Raw genomic sequence first — 16,868 nt, 5'->3', positions numbered from 1 at the left:
TGCATGAAATCGTCGGCACACGAGCTCGCGGTACGTGCGCCACTGCCACCGAAAAGAGACGATGGATGCATGTAATCGTCGGCACACGAGCTCGCGGTACTATACGTGCGCCACTGCCACCGAAAAGAGACGATGGATGCATGTAATCGTCGGCACACGAGCTCGCGGTACTATACGTGCGCCACTGCCACCGAAAAGAGACGATGGATGCATGAAATCGTCGGCACACGAGCTCTCAGTACGTGCGCCACTGCCACCGAAAAGAGACGATGGATGCATGAAATCGTCGGCACACGAGCTCGCGGTACGTGCGCCACTGCCACCGAAAAGAGACGATGGATGCATGTAATCGTCGGCACACGAGCTCGCGGTACTATACGTGCGCCACTGCCACCGAAAAGAGACGATGGATGCTTGAAATCGTCGGCACACGAGCTCGCGGTACGTGCGCCTCTGCCACCGAAAAGAGACGATGGATGCATGTAATCGTCGGCACACGAGCTTGTCGTTATTAACAAATAATTTTATCGTTCACCGTTTCGAAATTAAGCATAATAAATGTTTCTTTGAAATCTGTTTACAAACAGAAAATCAGCTGGCACAGATAATACAGTGGTAGGTAGAACGCCAGCTGCAACAGAGAGTGTGAACGTGGTCACGGCTATTTTGAGCGTCGATAGAGGAGATGACCGGTACGAGTGTCACAGCGACCATCTGGGTCACGGCCTTTGGACTGTAGCCGCCAGTGGCTAGTAAATATTTACATTTTTATTATTCTTATTTACGTGTTTTGTACCCTTATCTGTCGTGCAAGAAATCGACTATTTTAAAGTTATATTATAGAATGTTAATTACGGTTCGTGTTGTATAGGTCGATAATGAAGCAAATCATCATAGATCAATGCATACAGTATTTTTAATACACGTATCAACACCAACTGGGGATGAATAGTTAATAAGACTAAAATTAATTCTTTGGATAAGGATAACTGAAGCGTAGCCTTTATACTAGTTAAATTATGTTTCTTAGTAAGTTTAGTTTAAAACCCGATATCAATTAGCTCTCCGGTTGAATTCTGAACTAACGAGGTTCTGATCCTTGGCTTAATTTACGCTGCTGAAATCCAGTTGCTAATGTTTGTTTCGATCTCTTTTCCAAGGCTGACCTGATCACTTTAAAATTTCTCCATGTTATGAAGAGGTCGGGAGTCGATACTTCGTATCTAAAACAACATCTAAAAATATATTAAATTATGTTCCTCCGGCCCGCTGAGTTTCTAGATCTGTTGTTTAAAACAGTGTATCACTAAACTCATTTCGTTGACCCATAAAGTTGACTATTTTTTTATACTATCAATAAATGTCACACAAAAATAATTCAAACACACGCCTTAGTCTCAGACTACATCTTTCTACGACGCCCAGCATCTCCTTTCCTTGTGGTTTAAGTCTGAGGCGCTTCAGAGAAAAAGAAACTTAATATCCGATTTAAAATACCGCAATGAATTTCGGTAATACCGTAAGGGTCTTAGTTGAAGTGATCTCAAACTAGAACTGGTGGGTGCAGACCAAGCTTAGAAATGATTCAGCTGACCATTCTTCAAAATATTACACGTTTATTTCAAAAACTTGATATTGGCAGTGTATTAGAATTACTAGGAAATCTGAACTAAAAACTATTCAAAGGAATGAAACATCGTTCAGACGTTTGCTTGCAAACAAGTATTGATACAACTGATGTTGATTTAGAACAGAACTACTAGTTTTGTTTGGAGAGCAAAATGAGCTTTAGTTCCATAACTCTTGGTAAATAAACGAATGCAACTAGTCTGTATATCGAAATGGAATGGCTACTAACAAATTCTAACTTTATACATAATTAGACTCGGCTTTCGGTACGTCTCCTGCACTCATAGTTATATTTAGACGTGTTTTATCATGAAACTAACAATATAGTAATTACAAATTAAAAGTAAAAGTCATATTCAACTTAAAGCGTTTCGAATACTCGAATTCTGGTGGTGCCTTAGTTGGAAGATGAGGTCGACAATGTAGCAAATCGAGATGTTGTTTATCTATCTTAGCTGATGCGGTAATTTTCGGCAAGAATTGTGAGACAGTATCAATGCTAGTGTTGTGATAAGTTCAGTTATATCGTCGAGAAAATACAGTTAGAGACAAAATCGTACAAAGTCATAACATCCGCCATTCATGCCACAAGACCTGCACATTTGGTACGCTCTAGTAGAAACAGCTGACGAGACAAACTCTCCATTACAAACCGGTTCACTTTTATCAGCTCAGATGCAACGGACCTGTTTTCTGAACACGGGTTTTCCTGGTGATGTTCCTCCGGCAACACTTGCATGGCCGAACTTGTTTGACATGTCTTTGAATCTGATAGTGCTCTCCTGTGATTAGAGGAATCTTCCACGGCCGACCACTACGAAGTGAAAGTTTTTTAGTTGAAAGATGTGTTTAATTTCACCAGTTCGAATAGATTTTATCCACTAATATTCGTAATATTCGACGCATTTATAATTGCAACATAACAACTATAATTTAATTTTGTAATTTATTTTGGTGCCAAAACTAGGTAATTTAAAATAATCGTTTCGGTTCTTTGATTGTTAGTAAAACCCTCATCTTTAAAGCTGTAACTCACAATCACTATTCGTTTCTATACAGTGTACTTCAAAAGTCCCGAGACGGTTTTATAATTTTTTTAACCATTTCTTGTAAAGCAATAAGATTTGGTATTCACATCAATGAATAAAGTCGGCAAATATCTCCGAATATGTTAAGAAACTTAATTTTGGATAGGGTAAACTTTGCTGTCCCGTTTGCGGCATTGTGTTCTACTGGAACAGGCCTTTAACTTGATGTACATTTTTAGAATTATGCTCTAATATAAGATTTTCTTCTGATTCCTTGTGGGCTGTCCCCCTGATGAGATAAAATCCTGCAATCACATAATACATTAGATTTTTATGGGTAATATTAATATATCAAGTCTCATTGCTTTACAAGAAATTGTTAAAAAATTACCGTTCTGGGGGGTTTCAAGCACACTGCATGTCTACGCGTTAATGAATTTATTAGTTTTCTCCCAGAGTCGCCTCGGCTACTCCAGATTGATATTGATTATTGTAGCTCACAACCTAGAAACAATATATACACTCTGAGTCGTCAGCCGCAGAACAGCAATAGTGTAAGTGAAAAACAGATAGACATTTCCCAACACAAGACACGAAACAAATTAATCAGACCAAAATAAACAACAGTCTTTAGTCCTGTCACTTGTGGACGTATCGGTCTCGGTTGTTACTAAAGCGACCCACATCATCAGATTTTTCTAAATAAGAGTAATTCAGGAATCTCAAAAAATATTATCTTTGTCACAATTTAATGTTTGGCATATAAATCACACAAATAGGAGAAGATGTGTTACAAACACGAAATGAAACAAAGAAGTAAACTTTTACATTTATTTATGATTTACTATAGCAATGGATTGAAACCAGTAATATCGAAGACAGCTGGCAAATAGACCAATATTTTGTTTACTTAATAATTCAGGAGTCTACCATTCATTGAAATGAATAATAGCTTACAGATTATTAAAATCATAAACCTTATAATGCGCGCAACCTAAATGTCACAAGCTCAAACATTTTCGCATACACGTCAGTTGGGCTCCCATTCCTAATTACTCCAGTTCCAGTTCAACTACAACAATAACAATAAATATCGTACAAAGAGCTCACTTTGTATATAGCGTTTTGACCACCGACTGCCATTTACCTGTGATCGCAAAGAGACCAGACGGAACACCCTGGCTACTGTATACAAGAAGTGGCACATTTAACATGGATCTTGGATCTGACAGCCGCGGTGTGACGCAATTCAAGAAAAGTCATCTATTAAAGAGCGCGGCTTGAATCTTGACTAGTTTACGTAGGTATATAAATATTCAGGCAGAGTCGGAGAAGGGGGTTTACAGTCAGGGAACCAATGACGTCGGGATCACTTACAACATAGGAGTTGACAATCTTCCAAACCCGAGAGTTCAGTCGAACCTTGGCCTATACAGGAGAAGGACCCTCCATTCATGTCCCACATTTCGTGTAAGGTTCATCTCTACGTCTGTTTCGTTATGTGTGTCTTTTATTGTCATAAGGTAACTCAATTAATGATCTTATAAGTTCTGTTAAAGTCGTGATTATATTAAATTTTGTTTATTCGCGAGCCGCTAAACACTATTGACAAAATTATTTTTATTTATGTGTAATTATTTTCATTAGGCTAACATGGGCCAAAGATTGACATACTGTTGTCTATAATCTTACATAGTTTTGGCATTTTAACATTTTTATGTATTTATATCCTGTGTTGTTTTCGAAGGAGAAGAGATTCTTAAGAAATTATAAAAATATCAATAATATATAGTGTTTATAATACATTGTATCATTACTCTCAATAACTATTACTTAACTAGATTCATAAAATTGTAAAAATACTCCGTTCTCTGACATACTAATCTGGTCAAGTTTTAAATGCTATTTTCTATTTAATATAAGTTTTATTTGATTATTTTTATTTCGTTATGTTAACACATTATTGAAAATTTATTTAAAAACCTTTTTCTAAATATTTTGTTTTCTGTTTCTCAATAACTACACCACACGTATACCAAATGATTCATCACCAACTCATACACTGTCGTCATAACTGCAATGTGAGATTTTTCATGTTGTATAATTTGCATCTAAATGTCCAAAACTTTCTTTATAACTACAAGCTTTAACTATGAACCTTTCAGTAAGTAGTAATGTCGAAATAAAATATATTTTCATGCTTTTACAAGAGCCATTATAATTAAAACTAAGCTTTTAGTTCAATACAGAGGTCCTCATTCTGTTCATATTATAGTGAGGTTATTAAGTCTCCCTACTCCTTCTGCCACAACATTTTATATATCAATACTCTTCTAACTATAGTATACGATATTAAAGAGAGTTTATTCATTATTTTCTTCTCCGATTTTGTGACGTACCTTTCTGAGCATATTCATATTAAATTGGTATAACTCCAATTATTTGACTAATGACTTCCAAATAAATCTTCTCTAGACATTTTTGTCCGTGTATAACTCGCTTCTAATCCGTGTTTCTATTGTGCAGGTTCCGTCATGTCGCTGTTAGCAGAGTCGCCCAACGCCAAAATGAACAAGGCGGTGCTCGACAGGTTCCTCACCCTGCCGCAGCCGGAGAACAAGGTCCAAGCCGAGTACATCTGGATAGATGGAACAGGCGAGAACATCCGAGCCAAAACCAAAACCCTCGACTTCGTGCCAAAAAGTGTTACAGGTAAGTCGTCGTACTTCCATCACTTGAGTGATTGCGTTTTTGTTTTACTGTGTGTTTTTTTTATGAATTTAGTACTATTTCAATTGAGATGGTTTGTGGCTAGAATTTATTAGTATTTACATTTCGCCTTAGGCATGTGTTGGGAGGCGTAGAGTAAACGATAACGAATTACGAAGCTTCAAGAATTAAGTTACATTGTTTTCGTAGCTTCACAAAAATAAATAGAACTCCTGCGTGGAAGTTGTATTTACTCGTATTTCACATTTTTGTATGTTCTATTATTTGGTACGTGTGGTAAAATAATATAAGCCCAAACACTTGTTCATGCGGATCTAATATTAATGTTTAGTAAAGATGGAAACATAACATTTTGTGAACCTATAAGAGGGAAAGTCGAGTCAGTAAATTAATTTATATTTTAGAGTTGCAATTTATTGTGGACTAGCCTAAACCCGCGGCTCCGCTCGCGTGGCAGTAGAGAGGGCTACATCAATCAAGCATCGAAAAGAAATACTAATTTTATTATACGTTTTTCCAATTAATTTATTGCTCTACTAATACATCGTAGCATATCATAAAATCTATTATAAAAGTTTTTTTAGGGTACTTGCCTATTTTTTTAAACCTTTTACTGATGGAAAATAACACTGTTCTTGGAAATTGTAAAAAAGATATCAAATCACGTTTATCAAAAATTTGACATTTGTGACACGTTGTAAATGTCAAAAAATGTTTGTTTACATAGAAACGTCAAAAATATTTATGTTTACTTAGTTACTGTCAAAAATAACAACAATTTTTTGTCGCATTATATTATATGTTTACAAAGAACAGCTGATTAAAAATTTGAAAAGACTCTTTCACTTAATAACATATGTTTGCTGCAATGCATTTCTTACGGGTATTTCTGTAACCAGTGGGGCGGAATCCTGAATCGGGAAAGGGATAAAAAGTATCCTATAACCTTCTACAGATCAAGACGAACAAATTAAAAAAAAAATTAGGCGAATCCGTCCAGCCGTTTGTGAGTGATGCTGTTACACACGAACAGTTTCATTTTTATATATATAGATTTAGTTACCTAAATCTAAACTGTGTTGAAATAAAACTTAATTACTCTAACACTTCAAATATTCTACCAAATTTTACCAGAAAAAGAAAAAATCTAGTTTTAACAGATTTAAATGAAAAAATGAAAATGTAGATAGTAAATAATTCAACAAATGTTATTTGCGAACAAGGTAAGTATTCATTAAGTGGTTGGCCTTGACCAACTTCTAGGTCTTATCTGGTGAATTATCCTGAAAGCACTCAGTTCCCCCTCAACAAAAGCAAGTTTCCAAGCAATTAACCACAGAGCACTGTGAATTAACTTTAAAAGTATTGATATAATTCGGAGAAAGTTTCCCTCGTCAATATACATAACACATTTATTTTTCAGGTATTATGTTTTACGTTCATAGTATTTTTAATGAGCATTTGGGTTTTATTCAAGTCCACATAATTTCCGACTATAAAGCATTTATTCAATAGGAATTGTCTTTTGTGTGTGATCCTCCAACGCTCTACATTTGACCTTGACTACATCAGCTGACATCTAGAAATGAAGGATATAAATAACTACGTTTATTGTGGAAAGTCTTTAGTCCAAAACAGTTGACCACATCACTTCAGGCTTGCTTAGATATGATCATGTTTTTGGGTGAAAATGCTACACTCAAACAGGATTCGAACCAGAGCCCCTATAGTGATAAGCTGACACGCTAATCCCTCAGTAATCGAAGAGTAGTCTACTATGTAACCTGGTACAAGGTCAAACTATCATGTCACAAATAATTATTACTAGTGGACCATCATTAGTTCCTAACCTAATTTATCACCAACACTGACACTCCCTTTGTTCAACAAGGCGAACCCAGTCAGTAGCGGGGTCACGCAGGCGGCATGAGGACTTCATATACGTATATTTTGTTATATTCTCTAGTTCAACAAAACATTTTATTTAAAAATTACCATAAAAATATCAATTATTTTAACCACCATTTTGTGCATGAATGAAATTTACTTCCAAGTTACTGTAAAATGGAATTCGACCAGCTGTGAAACTGACAGGTAATGTCATTGTAATATTACATCAAAATTTGACAGCAATGTTATAACTTATGATAACGAGATACCCAAACTTTTCAGGGGATTAGAACTGTTGACTTAAAAAAGTATTCCTATACGATTTAAATTTTTTTTTACAATTCATCCAACTATATAGTTCCACTAAGGGTTTCTATTGCGTTATACAGGTTAAAAAAGACTAGAAATCTGCACACTTATTAAATGGGAGTTAAATAATAAACAAGTACAAGTTAGATAAGGGCTTCACAGGATTCCTTTCAAGCTTATAGTTGGATAAGATATTATAAAGCCAGTAGCAATCTAGGGGCTTTAAAACAGTTTAAACCGAATAAATAATTACTAAAAATGTGTGTTAAAACCATCTCGGTAATCCAAGGAATGCATTGTAACGTTTATGATGTAATTTTAGTCTGTAATGTCATTGAATTTTACAATAACCTGTTATCAGAGAGTTCAAGGTCACCGGCTCAGCTGACAGAGTGAACTCTGTAACCTTGATAGTGGGTGATAACATTTATATGTCTCATACATTAACACTGACAAGCAATTAGCGCTTGACTCCAATTGAGTTCAATTAAATTGATGTTCAATTGGCTATAAATAAAATTGATTCTAAACATTCAATTACAACACCACTTTGTTTATTTTGATTTTTTTCAATCTTCTTACTTTGTTTAGTTTTAGTGATAAGCCCATCAATTGGAGAATGAATAAAAACAGTAACTTGACAAAAGAATCTGTACATTTTCTAGGGTGAATTCATTGTTTATTTTATTAAAATATACAAACATAAGTTAAATATATTATCATACAACGTTAAGTCAAAATATTATCAATAATCTCATGCAGTGGCAATGGACTCACAGACCAAAGAAAGTGAAGCCGGAGAGAGTGGTGTTACCTACGAGAAGTGGGGAGGATACGCACGAGTCAGGCACTACTGCGCTTTGCGCCCTACCATTTCACCCCTGTAAATTATTATGTGCTTTCCGACAATAGTAGTTCACTTGAAAATCAACAATACGTATTATATTTGCTGTGTTGTTAATATTATATGCAAACAATTGATAATTTATAAATTTTCTAATGCAGTGTTATGTATTTTATTAACGTTTTAATTTGAAGCTTACATGTTTCATCAACATTTATAAAAGATATAGATTTCTTGTTTTTCATTAACTACCCAAACATCATGTAAGGACAAAACTTACCACTGTAACAGGCTACAATGTTTCATTCGAAACGTTTGTTTTGGTGCCGGTATTTCATTTAAATAATCCATTACAACTAGAGCTATCCAATTAGCATTTGCAGAGTTTAACTTGTACGATAACTGTAAGTAAGACAAAAATTAACATCAGAAGATTTAATGGGCAAGTTTGTTAACATTTTGAAAGACATACAATAGCGAATAGCTGGCGTTGCAGCGGCCCGCGCGGCCGGCCGACTCACTTGACAACAGCCCACTTTCGACCTTATTGTAGCCGAACAATTCAATTTATTTAAGGACAAAAAAACCATAACAATTTTTTCCCAACAACTTTTCCGCTAAACGTGAAGTCGTTTTGTAGTTAAGAAAAGTTTTTGTAATAAAGTTTATAAGTTATTCAAATTAAAATGAGAAGCACGTCGCCTTTGAAACGCTCTCCACGATGATATCAGATGTATTGAGGACTGTTCTCGGTTCGGGGCGAGGGTTTAGGGACTTGCTGCTGGGGGGGGGGGGGGTCTGTGGGCGTCGGGTTTTGCTGCAAGGTGCTGCTTGTTGCGGTCATGTGGTCAATCGGTGTGTTAGAGTGATTGAATGTTTCTTGCTTCTTGCTCTTCATTTTGAATTATCTTGTATTTATCATAAAATGTATTAAGTTTTTCTTTTGTATTTAAGTATTCATTTAAATGACAAATATATATATATATATATATATATATATATATATATATATATATATATATATATATATATATATATATATATAGATATATATATATATATTTACTTGAAGATAATTTAATTCTGTATAGGTTAAGCATTTTTATTTTTCTATTTAAAGAATAAGTTGATAATTTACCACAATATTGTATTAAACTATCGTAAATTTACTGTATAGAATATGAGGTTGAGTGGTAGATAGGGCTTAATAGCTCTAACTCCGTCTCTTCAATAAAGACATTTTTCAATTCAATTCGTTTCAATTCAAGCAAACTAAACTTTATAAACTTGTCTTCTTGCTAATGTTCTGCTATAAATGAGTACAAAGTTTCAAAAAGTCATTACAACTGTAACTATGACTTACGGCAGCATTAATGAAACACTGAATTAGAACTGAACGCCATGTTTGCACGTTGGTTCATACCACTAATAAGGGGGCATGATTCGACTTCAACTTTGTAATAGTACTTATGGGCTTCATGAAAATTCTGTTCTTTTTGTGGGAACAGGAAGTGCCTTTGTGTGGAGGGATAGTTCACAAAGCTGAAGCTCAGCTGTTTTGTTTTCCAGACACAATTAATTGGTCGTTCTTGAATTACAGGCTACTGTAGCACTATACTTTTTTATAGTATATCCAGTACTATAGGAACTTAGTTTTATAAGTAGCATTACCATATTAAAAATATTTATTATCTGAAATTTCACTATTATAGTGTTAAGGGATGCAATTTTAAAATACAAGTGTAAAGAATCAGCTGACTGCCCTCATCAGATTTATCAAAGTTAATTTCCATGTATCAGGTACTTGCATATCAAACAGTGCATGCACCACAGATGTTACTATTTTTAAAGGAAGGAATCAGAACTAATACAATCATAGATAATACAGAAAAAAGGTTGATGCAAAGCTACTTGTGGTTAAGTCAGGATATGAAATATCACTTGTATTTGCAGTATCAAAAAGATCTACAAATTCACTGATTACTGATGTGTTCTTTTTGTTTCAAATTTCAGTGTTGTTATACACAATTAAATTATACAACAAAGAAATGTAAATATATTATGCATAATAATAAGATACAAATTTGTATGAAACTAATTAACCTCAAGTAAGATATCATTAGCTTTAAATACTTAAATGGCAATATCCTTTGGAATTAAGTGTGGATATTTTAAAGTCTGTTTATCCTATTAAACTGAATGTACATAATTTTTACATTATAAAAAGTACCACAAATCTGCAATTATATGATTACACTTTGGGAGATTGTCTACAGTGAATCTTCAAATTTCATGATGACTATTCCATACTCCCAACATATTCTGAAATAAATTCTTTATTACATTCAGATACTCCCAGATGCATATTCTGAAATAAATTCTTTATTACACAGATACACTCCTGTCCTAGATGCATACAACTCATGATAGCTTATACTGATTGAGAAATATATATAGAAATTTAAATACGATAGCAGTGATCTATATAATAATATTCAAGTTTTTATCATTGCCAAAGACTTCTTAACTGTTTAAATGTTTGGCTTTTAATACTGCTTTCAGCAATTATTAGGAACTTACATTTTGAAAAATAGTTTACGATATATCTATTATTATTCTATTCTAACACAAAGATTAACTAGATAGAATGAACTGTACAGCACAATTACTACTCACACAAATGTATATTACAGAACTACCAATCTGGAACTATGATGGAAGCTCGACGTATCAATCAGAAGGTAGCAATTCTGATACCTACCTCTACCCTGTGGCGATGTACAGGGACCCTTTCCGTCGAGGCAATAACAAGCTGGTGCTCTGCGAGACCTATAAGTACAACAAGAAACCCACAGGTTCGTACCACAATACCAATATTGCACTTGATATATAGTTTTTACAGTGTAATGTAAACAACAAATACTATGATTAAATATTTGTTTACAGAATCAAACCATAGAGTAACATGTGTAGAAGTGATGAAGAAGGCAGCTGACGTGAAGCCATGGTTCGGTATTGAGCAGGAGTATACTCTATTGGACATGGAAGGGAGACCCTTTGGATGGCCAAAGAATGGCTTTCCTGGTCCTCAGGTGAGGATATGTTTTTCAAAATACTAACTAGGGTATATTGCAACCTTACAGAATAACAAAATTTATTTCAAAACTGACATTATAATAAATGACTTCTCAAATTTTATTAAAACACATTTAGCGTTCCAACTGTCACAACCACTGTTGTCATCAGAAAAGTTTTTGATGAGAAGGCAGACATTTTCACTTTACGGTAAAAGCCATTATGGGGAAATTAAGCCCATTAGCCTTGGTTCATTAAATGCTTTACTTTTTGTAGATAATGGAGTTTCTAACATATTTTGTTATATAATGAATAGGAGATAATATCCTTTTTTTTCTCTCTCCCCACTCATGATGTCCATGTAAGAAACAGTTTTATTGAAATGCCCATGTTGTGTTGATTTCAAATGATTATACATGTTAGACATTACTTATATGAGTGGATTAGTCATAAAATAATTATGAAAATTGTGCTACACATAAGACTATCACAGTATTCTACACATAACTTAGCTATAGTGGGCAGTGTTGAATTAACGTCAGAGATTAAGCGTTAGATTTCAGACACTGCACTAAGAGGAAGGTGAACTGGAGCTAAACTTTATATTCGTATGACCATATTACTATAATATATGTAAGTTTACTAATGTGCAAGCAGTAAGAATATCTGTCTGATGATTCTTTGGCTAGAAACAGAGCCTTTCCTTTTGGTTGGTGGCTCCTAGGGGCAAACATAGGCAGCTGGCCCTGGTCAAGTCCCCACCCCACCTTTCTTTCAATGGCCCTGGCTTGAAAGCAGTGTTTTCTGTAACATGTTATGTGGTACTTGTAGCTCATGGACAAGTTTTAAATATTTTCAAAGTGTAGGAGTTGGGCTTGAGGAGTGGCTCATAACCCTGAGATTGAAAGTCAAGTATGTCTTGTGAGGGCAAGATGTCTGTAAGAGGAAGTCAAACTGGATGGTAGACCAGACTGGAGAAGATTGTAATCTTCTGACTAAGAAACCGGAAGATTGTTACTGCCAAATTCTTCTGACATTAAAAATTACCAGCATTTTTCATGCTTGACCAGATGTCATTTTAATAAGGAAATTGACACCAGGTCACATAGGTCCCACCATTACCAAATATTTCATTTCTTAACTCCCATTTTTGGTGGCTTGCTCAATAAGCATCTGATGCTTAGTTTGTATCAAGGAATTTCACAATCTTGTAATCTCCAAAGAAAAGAAAATTAGGAATATTAAATATAAAGTGTTGTAGTGTGTCTGTAACAAACTGTTGGCTTGAACATGCAATTGCTGAAAGTAGCCATCCTAAGATAAACCTACACATGACACAGAAAAAACAGATATCACTTATACCTGGGCAACCCAATTGATGACCAGAAACAACACATCACTAATCGCAAATGTTGATACGAGTATATTAGGATAAAGAGGTAACTTGATCGATAGTTCTAGTTTACTGTAGAGGGTGATGGTTAGAGTTGGTTGAGCTCCCAGATAACTCAAAATTAACATGTACAGGGTCCGTACTACTGTGGAGTTGGAGCCAACAAAGTGTATGCAAGGGACATCGTTGAGTCTCACTATCGTTGCTGTTTGTATGCTGGTATCACCATCAGTGGAGTAAATGCTGAAGTCATGCCTTCACAGGTATTACTTATTCCACATCTCCTACTACTAATTACTAAAACAAAAATACTTACCTACTATTTATTTAACATTAATTACTAATTGAGAAAAGTGATAATTAATAGAGCCATTACGGATAGGAAAATTTTTAGGTAAATAGAAAGAGTATCTCTCAACTGAAGGAAAACCTATTAGCAGGATCTTTACATGATGACTAGATTTCTAGTTATTCTCTTTTTCTTATTGTTATTTGATATAAATACATTTTTGCAACTTTTATGAGTCATAACACTGTGCTTTAATTTGTTTCCTTGTTTGCTTTTGCTAGTAATCAATTACATTAACTCCATGAAGAAAATAAATAACACGTCTAAAAACTTCTTTTTATAACATAACACAGTCATACTTTCCTTATAATGTTATATATTTTCATTATACACAGTGCAAATAGTCATATCACTTTGATTAATTAGGTATAACAATATTAATTAAATTGTAAAATGGAAATAGAATTGAGATTTGTTTATTCTAGTGGGAATTCCAAGTGGGGCCGTGTGAAGGGATAGCCATGGGAGACGAGTTGTGGTTGGCCCGCTACCTGCTTCATCGTGTCTCTGAGGAATTTGGCATTGTTGTAACGCTGGACCCCAAACCTATGGCCGGCGACTGGAATGGTGCAGGTGCACATTGTAACTTCAGCACAGCTCCAATGAGAGAGGAGAATGGCATCATGTAAGTAAACAGAATTGCAAGGCTGACTTTCACTCTGTTGTTTATTGGAATCAGTATTATTGAGAAGATCCAAAACTGATAAAGTTCTACCTAAAACCTAAAATTCGAATGTCTAGGTCTTGAATGTTTACTTTTCAAGTCTAGGGCGACAGATAATCATATAAATAAATATTGCCTTGAAGCATAAGACATTGTAATGTTTGGAATTTTTACAACCTATTGTGAGAACTGACAGTAAAGACAATGAACAATTACACTCAGATAACACTTTCTCACTGAGTTCGAATACATATATTTGACAAATATGTTTAAATCAAAGCCTTTGAAAGAAAACCCTCATAGATTTTATATCTCTTATCAATGTGAGGTTGTCTAATGATAAATCCTTCGGTTTCAAAAGACCTTGTTGCAAAAATAAAATAATATTGGAAAAGTGTTGTTACTAACTTTATTTCCAGTAGCTCAAAGTTTTCAAGTTTTATCAATGTTTAAACAGATGGTCACTACTCTATTTTCTGTTTTAGTGAGATTGAGAAGGCAATTGACAAGCTGTCAAAGCAACATCTGCGCCACATCCAGGCCTACGACCCACATGGAGGGAAGGACAACGAACGTCGTCTCACTGGTCACCATGAAACCTCTTCCATTCACGACTTTTCCGCAGGTACATAAAGATGTCTTAAATACTGAAACATCTCCTTTAAGAGCTAAATTTTATTAAAAGACAATCATCTTATGATAAATCTAAGTCTTAGTTTTAAGTTTATGTAAAACTGAAATAACATATAAGTTACTGGTATAATGGCCAAGGGGAAATATTTAAAATTTTAGTTTGAAGTATGAAATACTCTTCTGTAATATTTGTATTGAAATTTCAGAAGGGAACACCTCTTTATATCTCTTTGTGTAAAAGATTGACTTATTTTTTACAGCCGAGTCATTTGTCTATCTTTAATACAGCCACATAGCCTAGCCACAGACCATTCTCAATCCATCCTCAAAAGGTAGATTCCAGGAGCATAGCCCAGGCCCAGTCTAAATTCTGGTATAGGAAATGAGGTTAAGAACATTTTATTTTTAAGAATCTTGAAGCTCAAAAAAAGTAACAGCCCCCATAGATTAGTGCTTACTTCACTAGGCACAACAGATTAGGATTCAATCAATCAATCAAGGTAATATGTGGATTCTCCCACAATATGTTCATAATTACCACTAGCAGGCAATACAGTGTTAAGTGGTTACCATGTTATTTGGGGATAATAGCGATTTCATTGCAGCTTACTTGGGTTTACATCAGTGATGGTAAAAATAAACTGTTTTTATTTCCAGCCTAAAATAACGACTTCTGTAGTTTTATTAATTTCACAATATAATACACAAAAACTTCTTTATAAAAATTCAATTTTCATATCCCTTACAAACTTTTATCTTGGCATAACAAATTTTTACCAAACTAATCATCCCTGCAATCATTTTTCACAGACAAATTCAACATTACACTCTCTATTCCGATTTCAATTATCTACCAATATAAAACATTCTATAATTTAAAAACTATTTATGACTGCTTCTGAGTAACATTAACTGTATAAAAGTAGGTGGAGAGCTGTCAAATTACCAATCATACGCTTTCCGATCTAGAACTCTTTTACATATATGCAAATTTTACCACGTACAAGTTGTCACAAATATATATTTTAACATAAGATGAAAAATTTTACTCAAATTGAGAATCAAGACTACAATTAAAATGGGCCGAGATTACTTTGGAATATTGATATTGTTTATTCAGAGAAAAGTTGATTCCAGATCGACTGAATTCCATTCATAACTTTTTTCACAATCCTTTTAACCTTATTATGAACTGTGCTTATTATATTAACTTTATCTTAAAAACATCTATAAGATTAGGTATATTTGTAATAAAGTATATTTTAAGTATTTGAACATCAATAGTATTTATGCTCAGGTAAGTAATTTCCCACTCAAGTAAACTCTACCTGGATTTTTTTAAGTTTTTAAATCAAGCTAACCACTTATGCTGCAACTATTAAAACAGTGAAGCTATTCTTAGACTCAGAAGACATCAAATTACTCTCCAATCTGTTGACTGTACTCGTACATTGCCCATTTAACACCATCTGTTTTAGATGCATATCACTGGGACATATATCGCTTCCAGGGAGTCCAAGAATGCTGTGAACACTTTTACATGCCATTTCTAAAACCTACTGTAATAGGACTTCTAGCTCCTAGCTTTAATAAACCTTGATAAACCTCTGAGTTATGTCTAGATTTCGAGATTGTCTCAATAAATTCTCAGGGTTCCTGCGACTGGGATACTTTCTAGCCTTATCATATCAAATCATGGAAAATTGTAGATTTTCTTCCAATCACTACGAATTACCTCAATGATGCAAAGGTATAAATGGATATAATTTGTGATAAAGTTCCAACGTGATCCTATTGTCGAACTGCTAGGCTCCGGTACTTTGTCATCACCAACATGTTTTGAAAACCTAATTTATTTACCTTTTTCAAATGTCCATTTGATAATAATTCTTGAAGGAATCTAATCATATTTCCCTGATTTCAGGAGTTGCAAACCGAGGCGCCAGCATCCGTATTCCTCGAGGTTGTGCTGAAGAGAAGAAAGGTTACCTGGAGGACCGACGACCAGCGTCCAACTGTGATCCGTATCAAGTCACCGAGGCTATCGTCCGTACCTGTTGTCTCAGCGAATAGACTAGTAAAATTATTCCAATTGTAATTATAAGCGTAATAAGTGCTTTATCCATGTTTAAACTAATTGTTATTATCGTATTATGTATTTTTAATGATTATTAAGAGATCATCGAAATAATTTTATAAAACATACATGGTTATTTTTATATACATGTCTTTAAGATTATTTGGGGTCGGTTTATGTCCCGAGGATGTTTAATAATGTACAAATGACAAATCATTAATATATTAATTAAAACATTTGTTATAAA

At 34.3% G+C, this 16,868-nt stretch overlaps 1 protein-coding gene across 6 annotated transcripts in view; it reads left to right on the top strand.

Annotated features, from left to right (window-relative positions):
• LOC124370315 (glutamine synthetase-like) overlaps positions 1 to 16,868 on the top strand; it is a 64,092-nt gene extending 47,224 nt beyond the window's left edge. For 4 of the 6 annotated variants that reach the window (XM_046828613.1, XM_046828618.1, XM_046828629.1 and 1 more), the window contains exons 2-8: positions 5,184 to 5,369; positions 11,124 to 11,285; positions 11,377 to 11,522; positions 13,033 to 13,161; positions 13,673 to 13,872; positions 14,397 to 14,536; positions 16,469 to 16,868. In XM_046828613.1, coding sequence (XP_046684569.1) covers positions 5,192 to 5,369; positions 11,124 to 11,285; positions 11,377 to 11,522; positions 13,033 to 13,161; positions 13,673 to 13,872; positions 14,397 to 14,536; positions 16,469 to 16,617 — 1,104 coding nt within the window. In that variant the 5' untranslated portion in view covers positions 5,184 to 5,191 and the 3' untranslated portion in view covers positions 16,618 to 16,868. Of the gene's footprint in view, positions 1 to 4,065; positions 4,181 to 5,183; positions 5,370 to 11,123; positions 11,286 to 11,376; positions 11,523 to 13,032; positions 13,162 to 13,672; positions 13,873 to 14,396; positions 14,537 to 16,468 lie in introns of those variants that run through there. The other 2 variants (XM_046828635.1, XM_046828606.1) reach the window with 2 other exon arrangements.

This window comes from Homalodisca vitripennis, chromosome 1 (genome assembly GCF_021130785.1).
Source record: "Homalodisca vitripennis isolate AUS2020 chromosome 1, UT_GWSS_2.1, whole genome shotgun sequence".
Lineage (NCBI taxonomy): Eukaryota > Metazoa > Arthropoda > Insecta > Hemiptera > Cicadellidae > Homalodisca > Homalodisca vitripennis.
This window is presented reverse-complemented; position numbering and strand designations above follow the sequence as displayed.